The sequence below is a fragment of the Manacus candei genome, unplaced genomic scaffold, assembly GCF_025592945.1.
Source record: "Manacus candei isolate 608988 ecotype Guabito, Panama unplaced genomic scaffold, ASM2559294v1 h1tg000050l, whole genome shotgun sequence".
Classification (NCBI taxonomy): domain Eukaryota; kingdom Metazoa; phylum Chordata; class Aves; order Passeriformes; family Pipridae; genus Manacus; species Manacus candei.
Window position 1 is genome coordinate 10,783,811 of NW_026138098.1, and position 20,149 is coordinate 10,803,959.

Consider the following 20,149-nt stretch of genomic DNA (forward strand, 5'->3'; position numbering starts at 1 on the left):
ATGGCCTAAGTAACACTGGTGAGGAGTGGTAGCTGTCTCAAGCCAAGATGCCCCGAACTTTCAAAACCTAGGAATGTATGACAGTTCCTAAAGGCAATCTAACCATGCCCCTGTGGCTGCAAAATTACCTCCAGCTGAATCAGAGCTTTTTGTGGTCAGTTTTCAGCTACAAGTCCCATGGGGCAATTAGCTCTGAGTTTACACTCTGAGCTTTCTTTTTTTCCATACACAATCTACATCACTCACACTAGTGTAGTAGTGTGTAGATGCTTCTACACAGAAAAATAAACCCAGATCTTTACAGGGCTATTCAGTACCCCTCTTGCAAAGCTCTCTTCTCCTTTCAGCTCACTTTCCCTTAAAATTCAGCAAACAGCGACACGGGACCCACAAACAACAGCCTATTTTTAGCTACCCATCCTTGGTTACTGTAAATCCCCCGTTATGAACAGTGCTTAGACCAGAGTGTGCAGCTCCCGTGGGGGTGGACCACCAAAGACTGACTGCCAGCACTGAGCTGCAGCTGTGGGACACAGCAGAGCAGCTCCACAGCATAGAGTGGCCACCCAGCTCCTTGTGGGTGGCTGAGCAGCTGCCACAACCCCAGCCAGTGTGTGGCACAGGGCTGGCAGAAACCCTGTACTGGGGAAAACATACACAGTCATCACTGCTGCCTGCACCTAATATCCCCTTCCTTCTCCTTTCGTGTGCTCATTCTGAGCTTCCCTCTCCATGCTCATACCATACTTTTCCTTTTGTCTATCACTACACAGGACTTAGGTCTCCTCAGCCCCACAGCAACCCCACTATCCATCACAGCCTTTTTCCTTACTTCCCATGTTCCTTCCCATACACAAACACAAAATACCCCCACACTGTTCCCATATTAACCTCAGGTCCCTGCTTCCCACACTGCTGGCTTGCTGCTTCAGCTCCTCTCCTAATCCTCCCAGGCTCCTCACCCACTGCAATGGCCCTTGCTCCCTACTTTCCAAACTTCCCTCATCTTCTCAGCTTTCCTGTCATTCAGATCCCTTCTGGACATAAGAAGTCTCAGCAGCACAATTCCTGGCACCCCAAGAAGGACCAGCATCTCCAGCTGCCTTCTTGTGCAGTCCCCAGGCCCCAGTGCTGACACGCTCCCTGATGCCAATGGCAGAACACCTTGGAGGAAGAAGTCGCACCTTGGCTTGGAACATTGCTCCCAACCAGAGGCTCACGTTAAGCTGAAAACACCATCTGACAGGCTGTGTGTTGTGTAGGTCTGATCAAGACCCATCACACGGACCTGCTGCTTGTGCCAGTAAAGGATCACACTGGCAGGTTGTCATTTCTCACAAAAACTGGCATTCTCACAAGCTGTCAGTTGTAGGGGAATGGAAATCCGAGAGTCTCAGACGCTTCTGATGACGTCCTAAAGGACACAGGCTTTCAGTCCATTCTTCCTATTCCTGACATTTTCTCCTTATCCCCATGCTGCCCCACCCTGGCTCTTATTCCTCATCAGTCCTGATTCACTTTTCCTCCTCAGTTTTAGTCACCATGCCTTTTTCACCAACGGGCCGTAATTCCTGCAGTCACTCCGAGCACAGAAGATGTTTGAGCTGTTGCTTTCTTTGCTCAGCACCACAATCTGTGATGAATTCCAGGGCTGTAGAGGGTCAAATTATGTTCAGGAACGCACACATGCTCACCTAACTGACTTCACTTTCACAGAAACTTCTGTGTAAGCAGGTATTGCAAAACCTTACAATTAGGCCCAACTTCAGGAGAGTAGAACAGCAAAAAGTGAAGTCTTGAAACACGCAGAACTTCCCTAAGAAGTTTTGAGCCCGTGCTTTAAAACAAATGGCACTTGAAACTCTCAACAGCATAGCTGTATACTTTCATCAAGGGCCTTGCCAAGCAACATTTCTTTCTATAACTTGATTTTATAAGTGCCAAACTGCTGAAGTTTTCCTAAATTCAGCTGAAGCCAAACAGCCAGTGCAGAAAAAAAAAAAGGTCAGCCTATAGAAATAAATTTTGCAGGGACAACAGTAACACAATGCCTCATAATGGGAAATACTGCACAATTCCAGTATCTGTGTAACAAGTGGAGTATCTATGTAACCTATGGACAAAGTTGACTGCTCTGCTTATAATGACAAATGGTAAAAAAGAAAGACTAATTAAAATAAAGCAAATTTTGCTTAGAGGCACAGGACAACTGAACAAAAAAAACCCCCACCATATTTTCAGGAAAACAACCCTAAAAACTGAAATATTAATGCACTGTTTTCTTGATGGCTTGATGCAAATTAATACACCAATATCTATCAAGCCTGAGATACTGCCCCACTGACAGGGCAGTGCCTGCTGGGCAGGCAGCCTACCAGAAATGCCTAGAAAGATCCAGTGTCTCCTTTCTGGACTAGACTTGGATTGCAATTTCTGTCCTGAGGACAGACTGGTTTGTTTGCAGAAGCCCATTTTTTTCCTAGTTACTAGGTCCCTGTGCTGAGCACAACAATCCATAAATACAAGGTTGAAAAGCAGGACTTTAAAACCCATTTGGATATAATAACGTCTTCACAGCGTTCATTGCTGCTGAGCACTCCAATCTCTGACCCTGAGCTGCTTCAGGATTTGACATTAAGGAATGCAGAATATTGCAGGTTTAAGTGTATTTATTCACCATAGCACATACTTGTTTCAAAAGACTGTGTAGTCCCAGCTATCTTCAAGAATAACCTCCTATAAATGTTTCCATTAGCTCTAGCTATAAAAATGACGCAGCAGACTGTAAAAAAAGAGACATAATTGTGGACCTACAGTAGAGTTCAGTGTCCCGAGCCGCGAGTTAAACACGGCGGCGATGCAGATGTCTTGTGCAGCACCGCTGCCACCTCCTGGTCAAGCCAAGCGCGGCTGCAGGATACGCCAGGGTCTCATCCAACTGTGGAAGTTTACCTTAAACCCAGGCAACCCCTTCCTGAAAGCCAAGGCTTGCCCAGCTATCCCAGTTACTGGAAACCTCCCCTTCCCAACCAGCTGTCCATTCACTACTATCGCAGATCACGCTATCTGCTACCCTACAGCACCAGCACAGCCAGAAATTCTCCGGTTACACCAGTTCCTCCGGTTGTTCCGCAAGTACAGTGACGTCAACCAGACAGCTTCCCACTAGGAATCACAGCTGAAAGCCTCAATGTTAATGGTAAAAGCCAATTCAGTTGCCTTTTCTTTCTGTTGCTAAATTAGGGAAACAAATTCTGCAGCATTTGTGATGAATTACTGTCTTAAATTGACATGCCTTCATTTGGCAATAAACTACACCAAAGGTCTCTGTATCATGTATGACAAAATGTGAGATAAACATTCCAGTAACATGGTATCAATCACTTTTAATAATTATATTACTGCATTATGACTTTATAGCCTGTAAATAATGTGGCTCAACTCAATGAATACTCTGTAATACTACACTACAATGTATAAACATCTCATAAAAAGTAATGATTTTTGAAGAGATGCAGTTCTGGTGGCTACTCTGCTGCTCCTGGATAAGATGAAAGTACTGGATGCAGTTAGAAACATTCAGATACGACACAAACATACCTGGACTTGTTTTGATCACATAACAAAAAGAACAAAATCTTGACAACAACTGGACATGAATTGTTTTAAATAGTGCCAATGTGCTACTATGAATGTATCCCTCCAAGCACCATCCATTTAATGAACTGTAAAACTTATTTTTTAGAAAGTCTAATCTGTAAGATAGCAGGAAGACATCCTGACTACACTGTTTTCCCTCAATATAGTATAGAAGAACTTGTCTAGTCAAACCTAGAAAAAAACCCCTCTACGTTTGGGTGAAGATAAATCCAGTTTTAAGGATGCAACTAATGAGAATTTTCAGTTTATAAGAGTTAAAGATCAGTGGTTTCAGGATCTGGCTTGTCTTCTTATACATAGCAGCATGAGTTTGCATTACAGCATGAATTTGAATAACACCATGTGTTGAAACAGTGTCCAAAGAGACACTATCCTGAGCTGTAGAAACCAAGAGAATAATTTAAAAAAGTCTTAAAGGCAATTATATCTGCAGCTTTTAGTCAACTGGATGTTGCAATATTTTTTATTTTTTCCGAGTACTTCATACTGTTTTTCTTTCCAATTAGATATATGATGAAGTCAAATCAGCTCCTGGTCTTCCTTTATGAGCTAAACAGATTGAGCATCTCAGCTATTAAGTGAAGAACGTTCTCTCCAACCATCAAATAATGTTGGTGGCTTTTTTTAGAAGTCTCCAGACCCCATGAAAACTCCAGACTCCAGACCCACATATATTGTTTCAATATTAACTATCGCCAAAGCTTTTATTGAAGTAAAATATTGCATTATGCTCCTGTTGGTACAACCACAGAAGTGTTCTCCCTTTTGCTCCAGGTAAGTATCTCCCTTTGGAGATACCTGGACATTACATGCCTCCTCAGTCCCTCTCTGTCACTTCAATCCTGCAGATATAGCCTGGATTTCATGTTCTGAAATGTGAAGTTGAAATTGGCTCTACTAACTCACAGGTAAGCTCACAAAGTCATTAGGATTGCTCTGTATCGATAAATTTGTATGTATTTCTACAGTCGCTGATCTGTCCACAAAGTCTTATCAGAAAATGTTTTCTTACCTATTTCTAGTTTATTATGATATACTAATGAAAATACTAAAAAGATGTTGTTGCTATTTTCATTGTTACACATGATCTCATCAATCAGGCTCTGAACAGTGTTCAGTAATTTCTGTATTTTAATTACCAAATGATATACCAAGATACAGAAGTGTGTTTTATTCCAGGTCAGGATATCCTCTGAGGACACAGTAGATGTATTTCCCCCTTAGTATGTAAACAAACCCAATGAGTCCAAGTGTAGTCACCTTCCTGTGCAGCACTGTGACCATGAGAGATGGGATGTCTGCAGGAGACACAGATCCTCTTGCTAATAATACTAAGACACTTTCTGGGTACCTGCCTAATTTCTCTGGCTCATGGGCTCACAGACAAGTCGATTACTGGATTTCCACCAGAAATATACTTTTCTTCCTGTGACAGGCTTGAAGAAGCCACTGAGCTTTTCCTCCCCTGTTCTTCCCCCTTTCCTCTCCTGTTGTAGGACCAAATACCGAGACTTTCTCTCTCCTAAACGGTTTTGTATGAAGCTTTGCATGGTTCTAACTATCGTGTAAGCAGACAGAGAATGTTGCTGTGTTTGATACTGACACAAATGAAGATGTGAGCAAGTGAACCCATGGGGTGCAGGCAGGCTCAGGGACCCACGGTCCCCTCCAGCAGCATGTGCTCAGAGAGAACAAATCTAACATGATTCCTCTGTGAGCAAAGAGTCATGGAACAGTTTGGATGGGAACTTTAAAAATCTTCTCATTCCAACTCCCTGCCATGGACAGACACACCTGCCATTAGACCAGGTTGGTCAGAGCCCCGACCAGCCCGGCCTTGGACACTTGAAGAGAACCGTGCCTTGCCCTAGAGAAGTTTCAAGCTGTGCCAGGGGAGGTCTAGGTTGGACATTACGAGGAATTTCTTCACAGAAAGGGTGATTGGGCATTGGAATGGGCTGCCCAGGGAGGCGGTGGAGTCACCGTCCCTGGAGGTGTTTAGGAAAGACTGGACGTGGCACTTGGTGCCAAGGTGGTATTCGGCCACAGACTGGACTCGATAACCTCAGAAGTCTTTTCCAACCCGATTCCGTGATTCCGTGACGCTGCTGCCGTCAGTCCTGCCAGGGCACAGCCGCCTCAGTGCAGCTCTGACCCCGTCCCGCGGAGCCGCAGTGGCGCCATTTGCCTGAGGAGGACCAGGAGCTCCTACCGCTGCCGCCGCCACCGCCCGGTCCTCACAGGGGTCTGGCCGGGCCGAGTATCCCTGTGGCTCCACCTCCGATCCCGACCCCGCTCCCAGCCCCGCCCCCTCAGGCGCGGCCCCCCCCCCCCGTCGCGCGGTGGTGGGCGGAGCTGCCTCGCCGCGTGACCCCGCGCGCCGCGTGACGCTCTGGCGTGGCCGGCGGCCCCACGTGACCTGCGGGGCCGCTCTCGCGAGCGCCGGCGCGCGCCGGCGCGAGGCCCCGCCCCCCCCCGGCCCCGGCGGAAGGAGCCGCAGCGAAGCGGCCGCGGCCCGACGGGACCCGGAGCGGCGCCCCCGGCCCGGGGAACCCTCGCACCGCCGAGGTGAGACCGCCCGGCTGAGACCGCCGGCACCGCCCAGCGCGGCCCTGCCCGCTCGGAGCGAGACTGGGCCCGGCCGGGCCCGGCCTGCGCCTGTCCTGGGCCTGCCCGCCGGCGCGGGGCCTCCCTAGGCCCGGCTCCGCTCCCGCCCCGAGCGGCCGCTCCGTCCCGCGAGGGGCCGGGAGGGGCCGGTCCCTGCTGCCGCAGAGGGTCTCGATGCTGAAGCCCTCGGCGTGCGGCAGCCGAGGGGACACGGGCCATGCGCGGGGCTTTGCCGGAGACCCGCATTCGTGTTCCAAGGGCCCGGGGGGTTGAGGTTTGGTGAAGCCCCCGCAGCTCACCCGCTGTAACCTTCGCGTGTGCCCCGCACACGCACGTGTTGGAGCTTTGGCTTTATCAGAAGTCGCTCAGGAACAGCCGTTTATTTTATTGTTTAATATTTTAGTAGCACCTTTTCACGGTGTTTGTTGTTTTCGCCTCGCTCACCGCACACGCCGTGTCTAAAAAGCAGTACGGATATTGTTCTGATGAGGGGTTTTTGTGTGTATTTGTGTGTGTTTGTGTGTTCCTTGCAGATGTCGGAAGACCTTGCCAAGCAGTTGGCCAGCTACAAAGCTCAGCTCCAGCAAGTCGAGGCTGCCTTATCTGGGAATGCCGACAATGAGGATTTGCTGAAACTGAAGAAGGACTTACAGGTGAGAACCCGAGGGTAGGTGAAATTTGAGGGTCTTTAGCAGTTGTTTCATCTTTCCTAAGTATTTGTACTGTTACAAAAATATATACTCGATGGGTTTGTTACTTTCTCTTCACATAATTTGATACAGTAATGGTAGGTTGGTTTGAAAAACCCTAAAGCGTGGCCTATTTTAAACTTGTCCTTTTGGATGAGTAAAAAAAATGTACTCATTTGTACAGCAAACCCTTCTACTAAAAACTTTAGCCAGAGTGGTGAAAGATATGCCAGTGCTGTCTTTATTGTGTCTTGGTTTTAAATTTTTTTTTCCTGAAGCATTTGTCAAAGTCATTATTTTTTGTTGCTTTTGCTAATGCTGAAGGCTGATGGTTGGGCTTCACATGATGCCTTTCTGTTTATTTTTGACTTCTGAAAAAACCTGATCCAGAACCTGCTTACTCGTTAAATGCATTTGCAACGTTAAAAGCTTTGGAGAGTAGTTCTGTATTTCCTGTGCATCTGAGCCTCGATTGTGTAAAGGTTTTTATATTAGGAAGGAAAAGAGTTGTGTTTGTCATTTGCCATGAGACCATAGCATGTTCTTAACAGCTAAAAACCATTTCAGGACCTTGGGGTATTGTTTGGTGACAGGAAGGCCACCAGCCTAATTTCACGTGGTCTTTTAGATGCTTGTGCATATAAAGACACATTGACATATGAAGAATCCTAGCAGTGCTGTTAAAATTCGTCATGAGAGTGCAAGATGCTGCTTCATTTCTGTTGTGGATTGCTTTAGCCATTAGGTGTAAAAATATATAAAACTACTCAGCGCAAGATCCAGTGACCACTGCTCTGTATGGAAATAAAGCAGTAAAAACGGTGCTTCAGCCAAAAACACAAGTAGTGCCTCAAATCAGTGATCTTTAGAAATCCTTTTAAATTGCAAAGGCTTTGTGCTCACAAGGCACTTGATAGATCATCTGAATGTGCTCTGTTGTACACTGTTAAAAGCATGTGTATATTTTTATATTTTTAAAATGCACAGCAAAACCCATATGGGATGATATTTCCGATACCAACACGACCTCGGCTTTGATATGCAGAGATCATTGATGTGAAAGGACAACTTGCAAACTTTTTAATAAAAGCTTTCTGCACAGAATGGGGAAGATCTTTACACTTTCGTCCCCAAAAGGTTTGCTATCCATATGTTCCACCTTGAAAATGACATAATGTTTTGCAGACTTGATATGTGCCAACTAAACAAACAATTGTAAGAATGATTCAGTGCTTCAGTGTCCCAACTAAACAGCTTTTTGTCTGTTTGAAAAGATGGTTACTATGTAATTGAAACTTTTTTCCATTACAAATAGTAATGCATCTTGTATACTTAGCTTATTATTGAGTAACAAGATTAAATATTAGAAGAAGTTGTTATAAGTACCTAGGTTTTCACTTTTTGTTTTGTTGAAGTGTTTCTAGGACACTGTCTATGCACCCAAGAACCAAACTTACCTTTTGTATCAAGTAGGGTTGATGGCAGCTGTCTTCTTCTGTAACTGAAGATGAGATCTGTGGGTGTTGTGTGCTGGAGTGTAGAGCTTTCTCTGGCTTTGTAAAGACCAGTTGGTCAGGAAGAATCTTGGCAGACTGTACCTGGTGTTTTCTGTGGGTCAGACCTTCATGTCACGGGGTAGTGGCACCAAGGCAGGTTGTTCAACCCGTTTGGCTGTACTGAGCTGCTGTGGTAGTCCAAGTCCTGCTCAGAAATTTTCTTGGAATGAAATGTCTCCTGGCTTGCAATAAAATTAGTCTGTGTCTTGTGAGCTGAGCATTATGATACGTGGGTATGGGATGAAGATTTTTACCTAAAGTTTGGTATTTTATAGGCTGGTGTGCAAGTGACTTTACTGAATTCAAAGGATCCTTGGTAGACTTGTCTGAAACTATTCATATCCAAGTTCTGCAGTAAGCCATCTCTGAGTGTGGCAAGAATAAGTCAACAGTTTGGTGTTAAATGGTAGTTGAAGTAGCTTTCAGGTGTAGCTTGTGCCTGATGTGATGTATTTGACCTGCTGAGATAGATTCCTGTCTCAAAGCATAGTACCTCTTGGATTTGCAGAATACAGCTGTCATGTTGAGGATAGTTTGGGAATTTGCACCTGGGAAGAAAAATTACTCTAATGCTTTATGTTCTCAAATTGGGTAACTTGGTAATCAAAATCTATTGCTCTTCAGCTGCAGTGTTATGGAAAATTGAGACCATGGTAGTAGAAGTAATGGTGTGATTCTGTGCTCTCAGTTGCTACTGATTGTGCTCACTGGTGCAGTTATGAATTAGCAGCTCCTCTAAAGCAAAGAGCAAAATTTTTGTTAGAAAGTTGTTGGAAATCAGGACATTAACAGCTGCCACAGAAACAAACTGATAGACCATTCATGCTACTTGTATGGTTTATCAGATAAAAATGCATGTAAGTTTGTATTGTATTAACTTATTTGGGATGTGCTTACAATTCTTTAGGTTCTGAAGGAATGAAAAACAGCTTTACTGCATTTTCCTTAGCTAGTCTTTGTACCGCATAGCTGAACTAAGAGGAAAGTTCAGGCTTTCAGTTTGAGCACTGTTTATTTGTAACCCTCCCCTGATTAAAATATTTATTGTTTGTTAGGAGAGTGGCAATGGTTCATGCTGAGGTACTCAAAGAACTAAAGTTTTCTTATTTAAGGCCTGCAGAGTTTCTTTGCATTACACTTGAAGTTTAAATGGCCTTTTAGATGCCGGCTCCTTTGACTTTTAACAGTAGTGAGAGAGGTCGTGATTACTTGCTCCTGAATGTAATATTGGCAGGAAGTTGGGAGGGGCTTTTGAATGCTCCTGCCTTTGAATGAGTAATTTGAATGCTTTCTCTGAATGAGAGGCTTTACAGTGTGGCAGTCTTGGAAGGTGCTCTGCCACCCTGGCTCCTGGTGCTGCAGTTCAGCCAAGGAAAGAAATGCTATAAAAATAATAGGCTACCTTTTGAAAATTTGAGGAGGGCCTAGGCAGCTTTACTGCAATACAGTGAGGGCCATAATCTTTTTATCTACACTTGCAATGAATGATTTTAATTAAACTATTAATAAACAAAACTAGTCCACTTTACATAAGCTATGAATTTAGTACAGTAACGTAAAAAAATCCCAATCCTAAACCAGTAAGCTTGGGGTAAAAATAAGTGTGGTAAAAGGAGTTGGAAAAATTATTCTTTGTGGGTTTTTTTTTGTCTTTTCTAGGAAGTCATAGAGTTAACCAAAGATCTCCTTTCAACACAACCTTCGGAAACTCTTGCAAGTTCTGACAGTTCTGCTTCTGCCCTGCCCAGCCACTCATGGAAGGTTGGGGACAGGTGTATGGCCATATGGAGTGAGGATGGACAGTAAGTGTAGAAACTTCTCTAACAGTTACATGAAATAGTTCAATGGTAAGAGATTTTCATTCAGTTTGAACTGACCCTAGGGTGACTAAAAGCAAAAAGAAAGAAATAAATATGGCATTAGATATTCTTGTACTGTCTTTATTAAAGGTCAGTGTTTTAGATAGATAGCAAAGAGATGTGGTGAATGCATCTAGAAATGCTCTGTTTGTCACTAACCTTATAAAAGTAGGGTAGCTTTGGTAAATTACCATTTGCTAATGTAATAAATGACAAATTTAATGAATTTATCTGTCAGGGCAATCTTTTGTAAATGTTTCGGGATATATAGTTCATAATTGATCATTGCATTCACGTGTATGTCACTGATGGCTATGAAGAAAAATCCTTGCTATATCTCAGTTTGTGCCTCTAACTGGAAATGAATTTTTAATTGTAAATGCTGGGTTTGATTATGAAATTACTAGCTATCTAATGTAACTGTAGCATTAATCAACCTTTTGGATTTGGTCTCCCGTTATATTAGCCTGTGAAGTTCTGGGAACCCAAGCAGACCATTCTGACTCCATAATTTTTGAAATAAACAGTCTGAAATTACTTTCCATACTGCAAAATGTGTAACTGTTGCAGCTTTTTTTAAATTACTATTTATGCAGGAGCAACATTCCAATCATTACCACTTAGAGAGAAGCTCTATTGTTCAGCAAATGTGGTTCTATTAACAATGTAGTAACCACAGAGACATTTTGGTATAGCTGTTGAAATCTTTGGTAGGAAACTAACCTAAAAGTGAACAGTTCTTCTGTCACAGATTATTGAGTAAAATGTTTTTGTGTTAGGACTTAAAAATTGAATCTTGTAGTCTTAGGTCACCATTGGGTTATTCTTCTTGCTCTCATCAATCAGAGGTTAGACAATCAGAGGTTGGGGAAGAATGTGCCAGTGTCCACTGAAGTGAATCTTATTGGACTTAATTGTATTGCCTTTTTAAAAAAGTGCTGCTTCTGTTGCAGCATTTCTTAAGGGAGCAGTGTTTCATGAAGAGCTAACCAGACTTTGGGTTTTCATGTATTTTCACCTGGCTCAACTCAAGACATTGTCCCACTGAAAATGCCCAAGAAATTAGTAAATGTTAATTGGAATCATGTTTATAAAATATTTCATTTTATTCCTCTGTTTGCTCTTGATGCATCCTTTTTCCTCTAAATTTAGACATATATTTTTGCAAATGTCACTTTTTTTTCATCTTTTCCCATTTTGAGGTCAGTTTGAGCAAAATCTTTCATACACAAATATGAAATGGACTAATTTCTGTAAAAATTTCAGAATTGCTATTTTAAATCAATAAGAAAAAGTTTGGGGTTTGAAGTGTTGAATGTTTTTAAAGCTTCAGTTTTCCTTAATTCTTTTTCATATGGAGAAAAATGGAACCAAAGCTTTGCACTTGTGAGCTGACATCTTCTAAAACTCCTCAGTGAATTCCATGAAAACTGTGTTCTGTGAATGCACTTCTTTTTTTTTTTTTTTTCCTATCCCATGACCTGCCAGAACTAAAACCAAGTCAGGATATCTGATTAGATTGGCCCCAGCATTAATCATTGGTCTTGATAAGAGTGAGGCCATTGCTCCTTAAAGCTAAAGGTCAAATACAGCAGATTCCAGTCTTTGCTCTTCTGCCCCTTTGTCCTTAAGGAAACAACTCTTGGTTTGATTTGTGTAGTGTCCCTGAAAATCAAGGCTGATATCTGCAAGTTTTTCAGTTTAGGGGCATTAGCTGGCTGACAGTGTAGGTGTTGAAGGGCTGAGTATTAAAGCTTTACTCACATGCTTACAGCCATGATATCTTTACAGGTGTTATGAAGCTGAGATTGAAGAAATAGATGAGGAGAATGGAACAGCTGCAGTCACATTTGCTGGATATGGCAATGCTGAAGTTACACCTCTGTTCAACCTCAAGCCTGTGGAAGAGGGAAGAAAAGCAAAAGAGGACAGTGGCAACAAACCCATGTCCAAGTAAGTAATACACAAATAGAAGTCTGAATGTTGCTTTTTGCGTCATTTTTGTTGGGTTTTGGGTATTTTTCCTTCTCAGCTATAAAAATTGGTTAATGAAATAGAAGTGTTTTTTTTTTTCTTTTTTAATTTACATCTCTTGAATACCTTTTGCTTGAAAAAGGAGCTTAAATCAATCTAGAATATAATGTTTGGTAGGTTAATGTGGCTGGTATCAGGTGTTATCTGTCCTGGCAAGGTAACATGACAGACTTTGTTTGTACTCAGATAATGATATCTGAAGTTACCAGGTATGTGAGTTGTAGATTTAAAAAAAAAAAAGTTAGTACTTTTTAATTGAAAATGGAGAATTTCAGCCCAGATCCAGTGCAGGCTGTTCCCAGAGCTATGGTTTGACTAACAAATAAGCTTAGCAGTAGGAAGGACTTCTGCCCCATCCCTGTGTTAGGATAGCTGTGTTCTCCCCATCACTGGGGATGTTACTTGGTATCCTGCTGTGTTTTACACAGAAAGGTAATTTTAAGGGCTGAAAACATTTTTTAGTATTTTTATGTTGGACAAGAAAAGATGGTACGATTTCAGAGTTTGTTATAGCCAATGATCCCTTCCCTAAATGGTTGTTCAGAGGGACACTGCATTATGGCACAGACTGACTCCTTAAACTTCCTTATCTTCACCGAAGTAACCTAATCTTTGTTCTTTCCCTTCCATCCCCATCCAATACTTAGTAGCAGGGGAGTCTTGCAGATCTCCAGAAAATTTTGGGCTTTCCACTCCAGTGGGCTATTTAATTTTTCCAAACCCAAAATTCTTCTGAAATGAAGGAGTGCTGACAGGTCCCTTTTCAGTTTCAGAAATCAATTGCACCCGATCCTATTGGCTGCTGCATTTGACATGGGCTTATCAGGTGGTGGTGGTGGTTCTTATGCCAAATATATAAATAAGCAAAGTAATGCTTATCCATGGGAAGATTTGGTTTGGGTTTTTGGTTTTGTTTTTTTTTTTTTTTTCTTCCAGAAGTGGAGAATATTTACAACCTTTGTTTTATGTCATTTACTTCTGAAAAACTATTGTGTATGTCTATTTTACAGGGGGTTTAGTTTATTACAGGAAAAGGAACACACTTGAAATGTGGGTTTGCTTTTTTTTTTCCTTTTCTCCAGAAAAGAGATGATAGCCCAGCAACGAGAGTATAAAAAGAAGAAAGCTTTGAAAAAAGCTCAGAGAATTAAAGAACTTGAACAGGAACGGGAGGACCAGAAAGTCAAGTGGCAACAGTTTAACAACAGAGCCTATTCTAAAAACAAAAAAGGCCAGGTTGGTTTGCTTTGTTGGTATGTGAATAAAAACAGGGCATAGACTTCTGTGCAGTACTTTGGGAGAAAGGAGGAAATGGTTTATAAAGGGATGTAAAGTGGGGTTTGTCATTGGGATTCTGAGGTGTGCAGTTTGGTATTTTGTACACTTAAAAGGCCTGGCTTTTTACTGGATGATTTTGGAGGAGTGCTGTGCCTAAGAGACTGAGCTTGCACTTAACTGGGAGAGCTGGGCTCACTGTCAGCTGCCAGGTGGTGTTTGTTGGAGCTTAGAACCTGAGGGCCCTCCTTCACCTCCAAGCCTGGCTTCAAGCTCTGTTTGACCCAGCAGACACAGTGCTAAGGAACTGCCCTGGTACAGCAGGTGCAGAAAAGGCAGTGAGGACATTTTCAGGTCTTATTCTATTTCTCTCACGGCTTGACCAAGAGCTGCCAGACACAGTGGTAAAACTTCAGTCTTCTTTATCAACCATTAATAGAAATCACCCTATGAGACGTCAGTTTTATTAATTTTATTTATTGGCCCAAGGTCCTGAGTACTGCAATCACATCCAGTACTTAGGTGCCAGGAGATTCCCAGCTCTGTTGCCTCACGTGCTGGTGTGTCAGGGATGAGCCAGCCTTTAGAAACTGTGCCTGTCTGTAGGGGAGGAGCTTGAGAATGTAGAAGCACTTCCAGTGGTAATGATTGCCTGTTTCTTGTAAAATCCACCTAGTTGTTATTCAAAAATGGTGTTTTCTGTTTTATTTGCAGGTAAAGAGGAGTATTTTTGCTTCCCCTGAGAGTGTAACTGGCAAAGTTGGAGTTGGAACATGTGGAATTGCAGACAAACCCATGACACAGTATCAAGATACCTCTAAATATAATGTCAGGCATTTGATGCCTCAGTAACAGGTGAAAAAGGTGGAACTTCATCTCTGCAGGGCTTTACACTTATCTTTTTATCATTATATTTTTCTAAAAGTAAATTATTTGTTGGCACATAGTGAGTAGTCATTTCTGTCACCATCACTTTGGCTTCAGCTTATGAGCCTTAAATCTCCAGCTATTGATTTGACCCCCCCAACCATTAAACCTTTTGTAGCAGGTAAACACTTTCATTAACTGCTCTTGCCTGTTACTCTCAAAGCAGTATTTGTCTGCAGCTTTGATCTCTGGAATCGTTCATTCATACCAGTAGTGAAGGATTTTTTTTTTTTCCCCTTTAAGAAAAGTGGTGGTATAACAATGGCACCTTAACAGCCTCCCTGGTCTCTGTAGTCATGGTGCTGTCTGTGACACGCTCAGCATTACAGAGCTGCTGCAGCTCTGGGAGAGAGCTTGCATGTCACATGGAATTGCTAAGGAAGTTCAAATACCTCCCTTACAAATCCACTGAAGATCGATTTGTACCGCTGTAAATGAGGGCAGAACAGGGCTCATAGGATCTTTATTACTAATGATGACTTACGTGCTAGAAACAATTTAATTTAATTCCAGTCTGAATTTCCTGTGCTTGCAGTAAAGCAGAGGAGATGCTGTTTCTTCTTGGTTGGGGTTTTCTTTGTTAATTTTTTAAATACTCATCAAATTTTAATAGGAAGTTAGTGAAATGTAACCAGAAAACCATAGGACAAGGAACTGTACTTAAGAATCCTCCCCCTCTCCAAGGATCGGAGTTGGAGAGTGGAACCAGCTGTGCTTGGAAAGGAGCTGTCCTCTCCCCTCCTGTAGATCTTGTAGGTTTGATGGTACAGTCACAGACCTGGGATGTAACAGTGACAGCCTGTGCCTGGGCCTCTTCTGTGCAGTCGAGGAGACCTGTGGCACAGCAGATAGGAATGCCTAGATCCCACTTAATTAGTTGTGAGTGAGTAAAGGTTAGTCTGGAGTTTCTGTCCTTAAATAACTGACTGGCCCTAGTGTCCATTGTAACTTCAGCTGTATTACAGTGCTGCTGAGCCCCTTCAATCTTATCCAGGAATCCACGTGTAAAAGCTCTTTTCTTGTATTCTCTCTGTGATTTGCTTTCCTCTGTTACTTGTCTTGCACTTACGGTAGTGGTGCCACCTCTGAACCCGTAATGTGTTTAAAGAACTTAATGGGTAGCCCTGTATACAATGTAGATATTATTTTTGTAAAATCTAGGGCTGAGTTAATGGACAAGAGTACATCAGCTATTTCCCCCATTAAATACAAGGTGTGTCTTGTCCATTGATTCGGACCATTATTTCCCTGTATATTATGTTAATGTAGCTCATTTTGTAATTTGTTAACTAGATCAGGTCACGTCAGCAATTGTTGATGCACTGATTGGTGGAAATGTCCATCAGTTACCTGAGTCACAACTCAAGCTAAACTCTACAACTGGTAGTTTAGAATCCATACATAGAAAAAGGCTCTCCCTATAATGGGAGAGGGTGATTTTTATGAATACAAAGTGTGTTAATTTCAGTTTTGTATGTTTAACTTTTATTAAATAAAGTGTTTAAAATCTGCTGGATATATTTGATGTAGTGGAAGTATACATGGGGGGGATGATGACAACAAATCATCAGGATGGGGTAGAATCTGCTGGACAGAACGTAATACTCAGAAGTGGGTCACAAGTACTGCACACTCACTGCAAGATTAAGCAGATATTGCTTAATTCCTCATCTTCACTGGTAGCAGGGGCGTTAAATTTTCTTTTGCATAGAAAACCTCTGAAGAGTGAAATAACCTTACTTCTGCTTTTTATAAATGGAGTTTGTGCTGCAGCTACAGAGGCATGTCCCAGCAGTGGCATTAAATAGGTGACAGTTGTGCCACACTGACAGCTCACTGTTGAGGAAGGTCACCTGTTGTCTTTCACAGATAGCTGTGATACAGCATCCCTTTCACTTGTCCAACAGGAGCATCTTGGAGTTAGAACTGAAACGTACCAAAGTAGGTAGAACTGGAGCTTTCAGGAAGCAATCTTGAGCCTTAACTCCACCTGTTCTTTTAATATAAAGTTGTCTTTGGAAAAACAGGCTTAATCCATACCTGACATGTACTACATCTGCTTATCTTCTAATGTAATAGATACAATAAATAGACCATCCCAGGACTATTTATTTCCTCACTAGTCCTGAAGAGAAATACAGTGAGTCAACAGAATGCAATAGGCGTGTGAACCTCCCTATGGTAAAGAACAGTCCAGCCTTAGTTAGGCCTAGCTGCTCTCATGGACTTCGTTTTAACTGAACCTTTCAAAAAATTTAGTGCAACTTCTACCTTTACTTTACTTTGAGTAACTGTCACCTCTCTTACAAACTGCCTTGCCTCCTGAACTTTGCTGTAACCCTTCTGTTGGGCACTGCAAAGAAAGGTTTTGATACTTTTTACTGGACCACCTTACCTGGAATAAGGGACACAGGGAGACCACCACTGTGGCTGCTGTGGTCTAGATGAAGAGAGAACAGCTTGAAAACAACTCGTACAAACAAAAAAGCCCCACCAAAACTGCTGTATTGGTCACACAACCGTTCCTTATACCACTTCAGGTTTTTTGATGCTCTTGCCTCATCTGTAGGATGGGGCCAGTTCATGTGAAGTCTGGCTTTGGAACAGTTTTAGTAAAGTGGCTTGAGAAATTCATGTAGAAAAAATTGAATTAAGCAATGCTGGTAATTGCCAAAACACAGAGTTGCTTATATTACGAATGCTGAAGTGACCCAGAATGTGTGGCTTCTAGTGTTTTGGTTGACTGGGTTTTTTTACAATTTATTTCCCAGTTTTATTAACTGGTCTACTCAGTAAGAAGCCTGACTTTTCAGAACTCATGCTCTTCGTTGATTTCTGGGCCTCTGCACATGAAGTACCTACCCCAGTGCCAGCAAATCCTACTGCAAGCAGACAGTACTTGGAAACACTGAAATGACAGAGGGAAAGCGAGTGTAAAGAGTGCAAAACCCCAAGCTTTTCCATGTCCATAGACATGGAAAAGATCCTTGTCAGAGAACACAGATCGTGCCTTTCAGATAAGGGTACTGTGCAAAATGACAATCTGGGCTACATGTTTCCTCTCTAAGTTCCTACAGGAAGTGGTTTAACTAGTACACCCTCAATCCTGTGCAAATTGAAACCAGGAAATGAAACCAGTATAAACCTGATTCACTAATCTGGGATGGCTCCAGTCAGTTTTGGTATTTAGAAGTCTTAAGAATAGCAACTTGAAATTCTCGTGGTCATGGCAATCCACTTATCTTTTGCCTTCCGTGACACCAGTGAGCATTGTGTCACTTATTTATGTGGATGCTTGGTCGCGGAGGTTTGTAAATTCAGAAGAGCACTTTAATTGAGAACACTGCAATTCAGTACTGGAGATGTTCACAAGGCGAAACCAATACAGACTTCTCTGCTTCCCCTTGACTTTCCACTCGCCTGCATCAGCTCTGGGGCAGGGTCTTGGGAAACCACCATCACAACCACTGCATTGCAACAGTTACACGATGTGTGAGGTTATAGAACGCATTCCTGGGCCAGGCCCAGGAGAAGGATCACTGCCAGGCAGCTGGTGCTGCTCTTTGCACTGCAATTTGTCTAATCTTTATCTGTGCTCTGAAAAGCTTCACTTAGACGGCAGAATAAGGAGGGACATTTACATCGGGATGATGGTGAACATCTGAGCCAGCACCTGTTAATGTGCAACCTGAGTCAGCAACTTTCAAAGCTCTGGTCTTGAGCTGAACACACTGCTACACAAAAGCACTCACATTGTTTCCTTTTGGAAAGCAATTACCTTTCTACCCGAACTCACCTCGCAGTGACTGCCACAGTCGGTGCTGACTGAAAGTGTCTTGGTCTCAGACTGAAAGGTGATGTTCCTTCCCCAAGAGACATTCTCCATGAGGAATATGAGCAATGCTACATTTTACACCTTACCTGTCTGACTGACCTGCTGAACCTGGTATTTCCTGGGCCTTGAATGCTATTTTGTACAGTTGTCCACCAGTCCGGGATAGGAAAGAGCTTTTGTATTTCCCCATCAAGCCTTCTAGGAGATCCAAACCAATTAATTGAGATGTGTTTTTGAAAGGGGATTAAATGGAAAGAATTTCCTGCCCTTAGCTGAACTGAGCACTAGCAAGTGTACTGGCAGTCCAAGTCAGGGACTAGTATGACATTCTGACCAGCAACCACCATGTTAAAACCACCATAAAGTGCTTTAAATTCCTTCATGGCTTATTTTACTTTGCTGCAGCATCCCTCAAGATCAAAATTAATCCCTGCTGAAGCTGTATCCTTGCTGTATTAAAATAAAGCTTCATCACGTGTCTGCAGCACAGCAGACTGCAAGCCAAGATGACAAATGACCTGTTAAAGGCCAAACTACCCAGCTCACCCCACCAGCTTGCTCTGGGCCTCACTGGGATAGTACAAACTAAGGGGTTGGTTTTTCCAAGTGTGATGAAAAAAAAATTATTACCCACAGCTCTTACAGCATGGTTAATGTCGAAGATCTTTCTAGATGTGGCATTTCACACCCTTGACCTGCACCAGCCAGGCCAGTGGCACAGCATGATTCTACTCGCGTCACACCTTGTAAGACACATCCCTCCTCCCTCTGTGCTGCTCAGCGATTCCCAGTCTATGCTATTTTTGAAGGGACCTCAACACAGGCATCTCTCCTTGTGAGACAACTTTAGTTTTAGCAACGAGCCAAAAAAGAACCCCTCTATGGTACACATTTAGTAGCACAGCCATAGTACCAACACCCATAGACTCCCTATTCCTTTCTGTGCCTAACCACTAAAGGGATCAGTCCCGTTTGCAGGAGGAAACAAGCAGAGAAGCAGGGGCCAGTGCTGATCCCCAACTGAGTAACCCGCCTTCCTATAACAAACCACCCCAAAGGAAAACATTGTGTGCAAACACCGCTCTCCTCTCCCGTGTTCATCCTCCCAAACATCACTCAGATCTGCTGGTACATTTCAAGCAAATTTGACAGCGCGTCAGTATTTTCGAGGTATTTTGTACAGACTGGGGAACAGAGAGGCAGAAGGTCATGCTCCTCTTCCCTGAGGGTCCCACAGGACAATTCAGAGATTGCATTGCTGATGCAGAGGAGTTTCAGTCACTATCAGGTCACAGAATTTATCATTCACCAGAGAATCTGTCCAAGGGACAAAGTTCCAGCAAAAAAAAAAATCAGACTTTATTCTGGTATTGCAGGCTTTTTCATTATTATCACCTCCCTAACCTCAGAATGAAGTCCTGGTTTTTAACATTCTCTTCCAGGAAGTCACCCCAATTTCTCTTTCCAGTGATGCATGGTTGGTGTCAGAAAATATGCCACAAGAAAAGCTTCTGATACTGGGGGGGAAAAAAAGTACTACTATCTCCATTTAGTACACACAACAGATCCCACTTCCACTGAAGCCACTTCAACAGGGCAACACAGACAACGAACAGGGAACAGCAAGCACAAGAGAACAAAGAGCAGAAAAGCAGGAGGCTGGAGCTCACAGGCCAAAAACAGATGGTAGCAAACAAACGGACAAAA

The 20,149-nt window shown here is 42.8% G+C and overlaps 1 protein-coding gene across 1 annotated transcript; it reads left to right on the forward strand.

Moving 5' to 3' along the window:
- The first annotated feature begins 6,076 nt into the window (after positions 1 to 6,076).
- SMNDC1 (survival motor neuron domain containing 1) lies at positions 6,077 to 16,123 on the forward strand. Its single transcript, XM_051800473.1, has 6 exons — positions 6,077 to 6,228; positions 6,801 to 6,920; positions 10,172 to 10,314; positions 12,163 to 12,324; positions 13,488 to 13,641; positions 14,395 to 16,123. Exons 2-6 carry the CDS (start codon positions 6,801 to 6,803, stop codon positions 14,530 to 14,532), a joined length of 717 nt encoding a protein of 238 aa, XP_051656433.1. The 5' UTR covers positions 6,077 to 6,228; the 3' UTR covers positions 14,533 to 16,123.
- Positions 16,124 to 20,149: the final 4,026 nt, after the last annotated feature.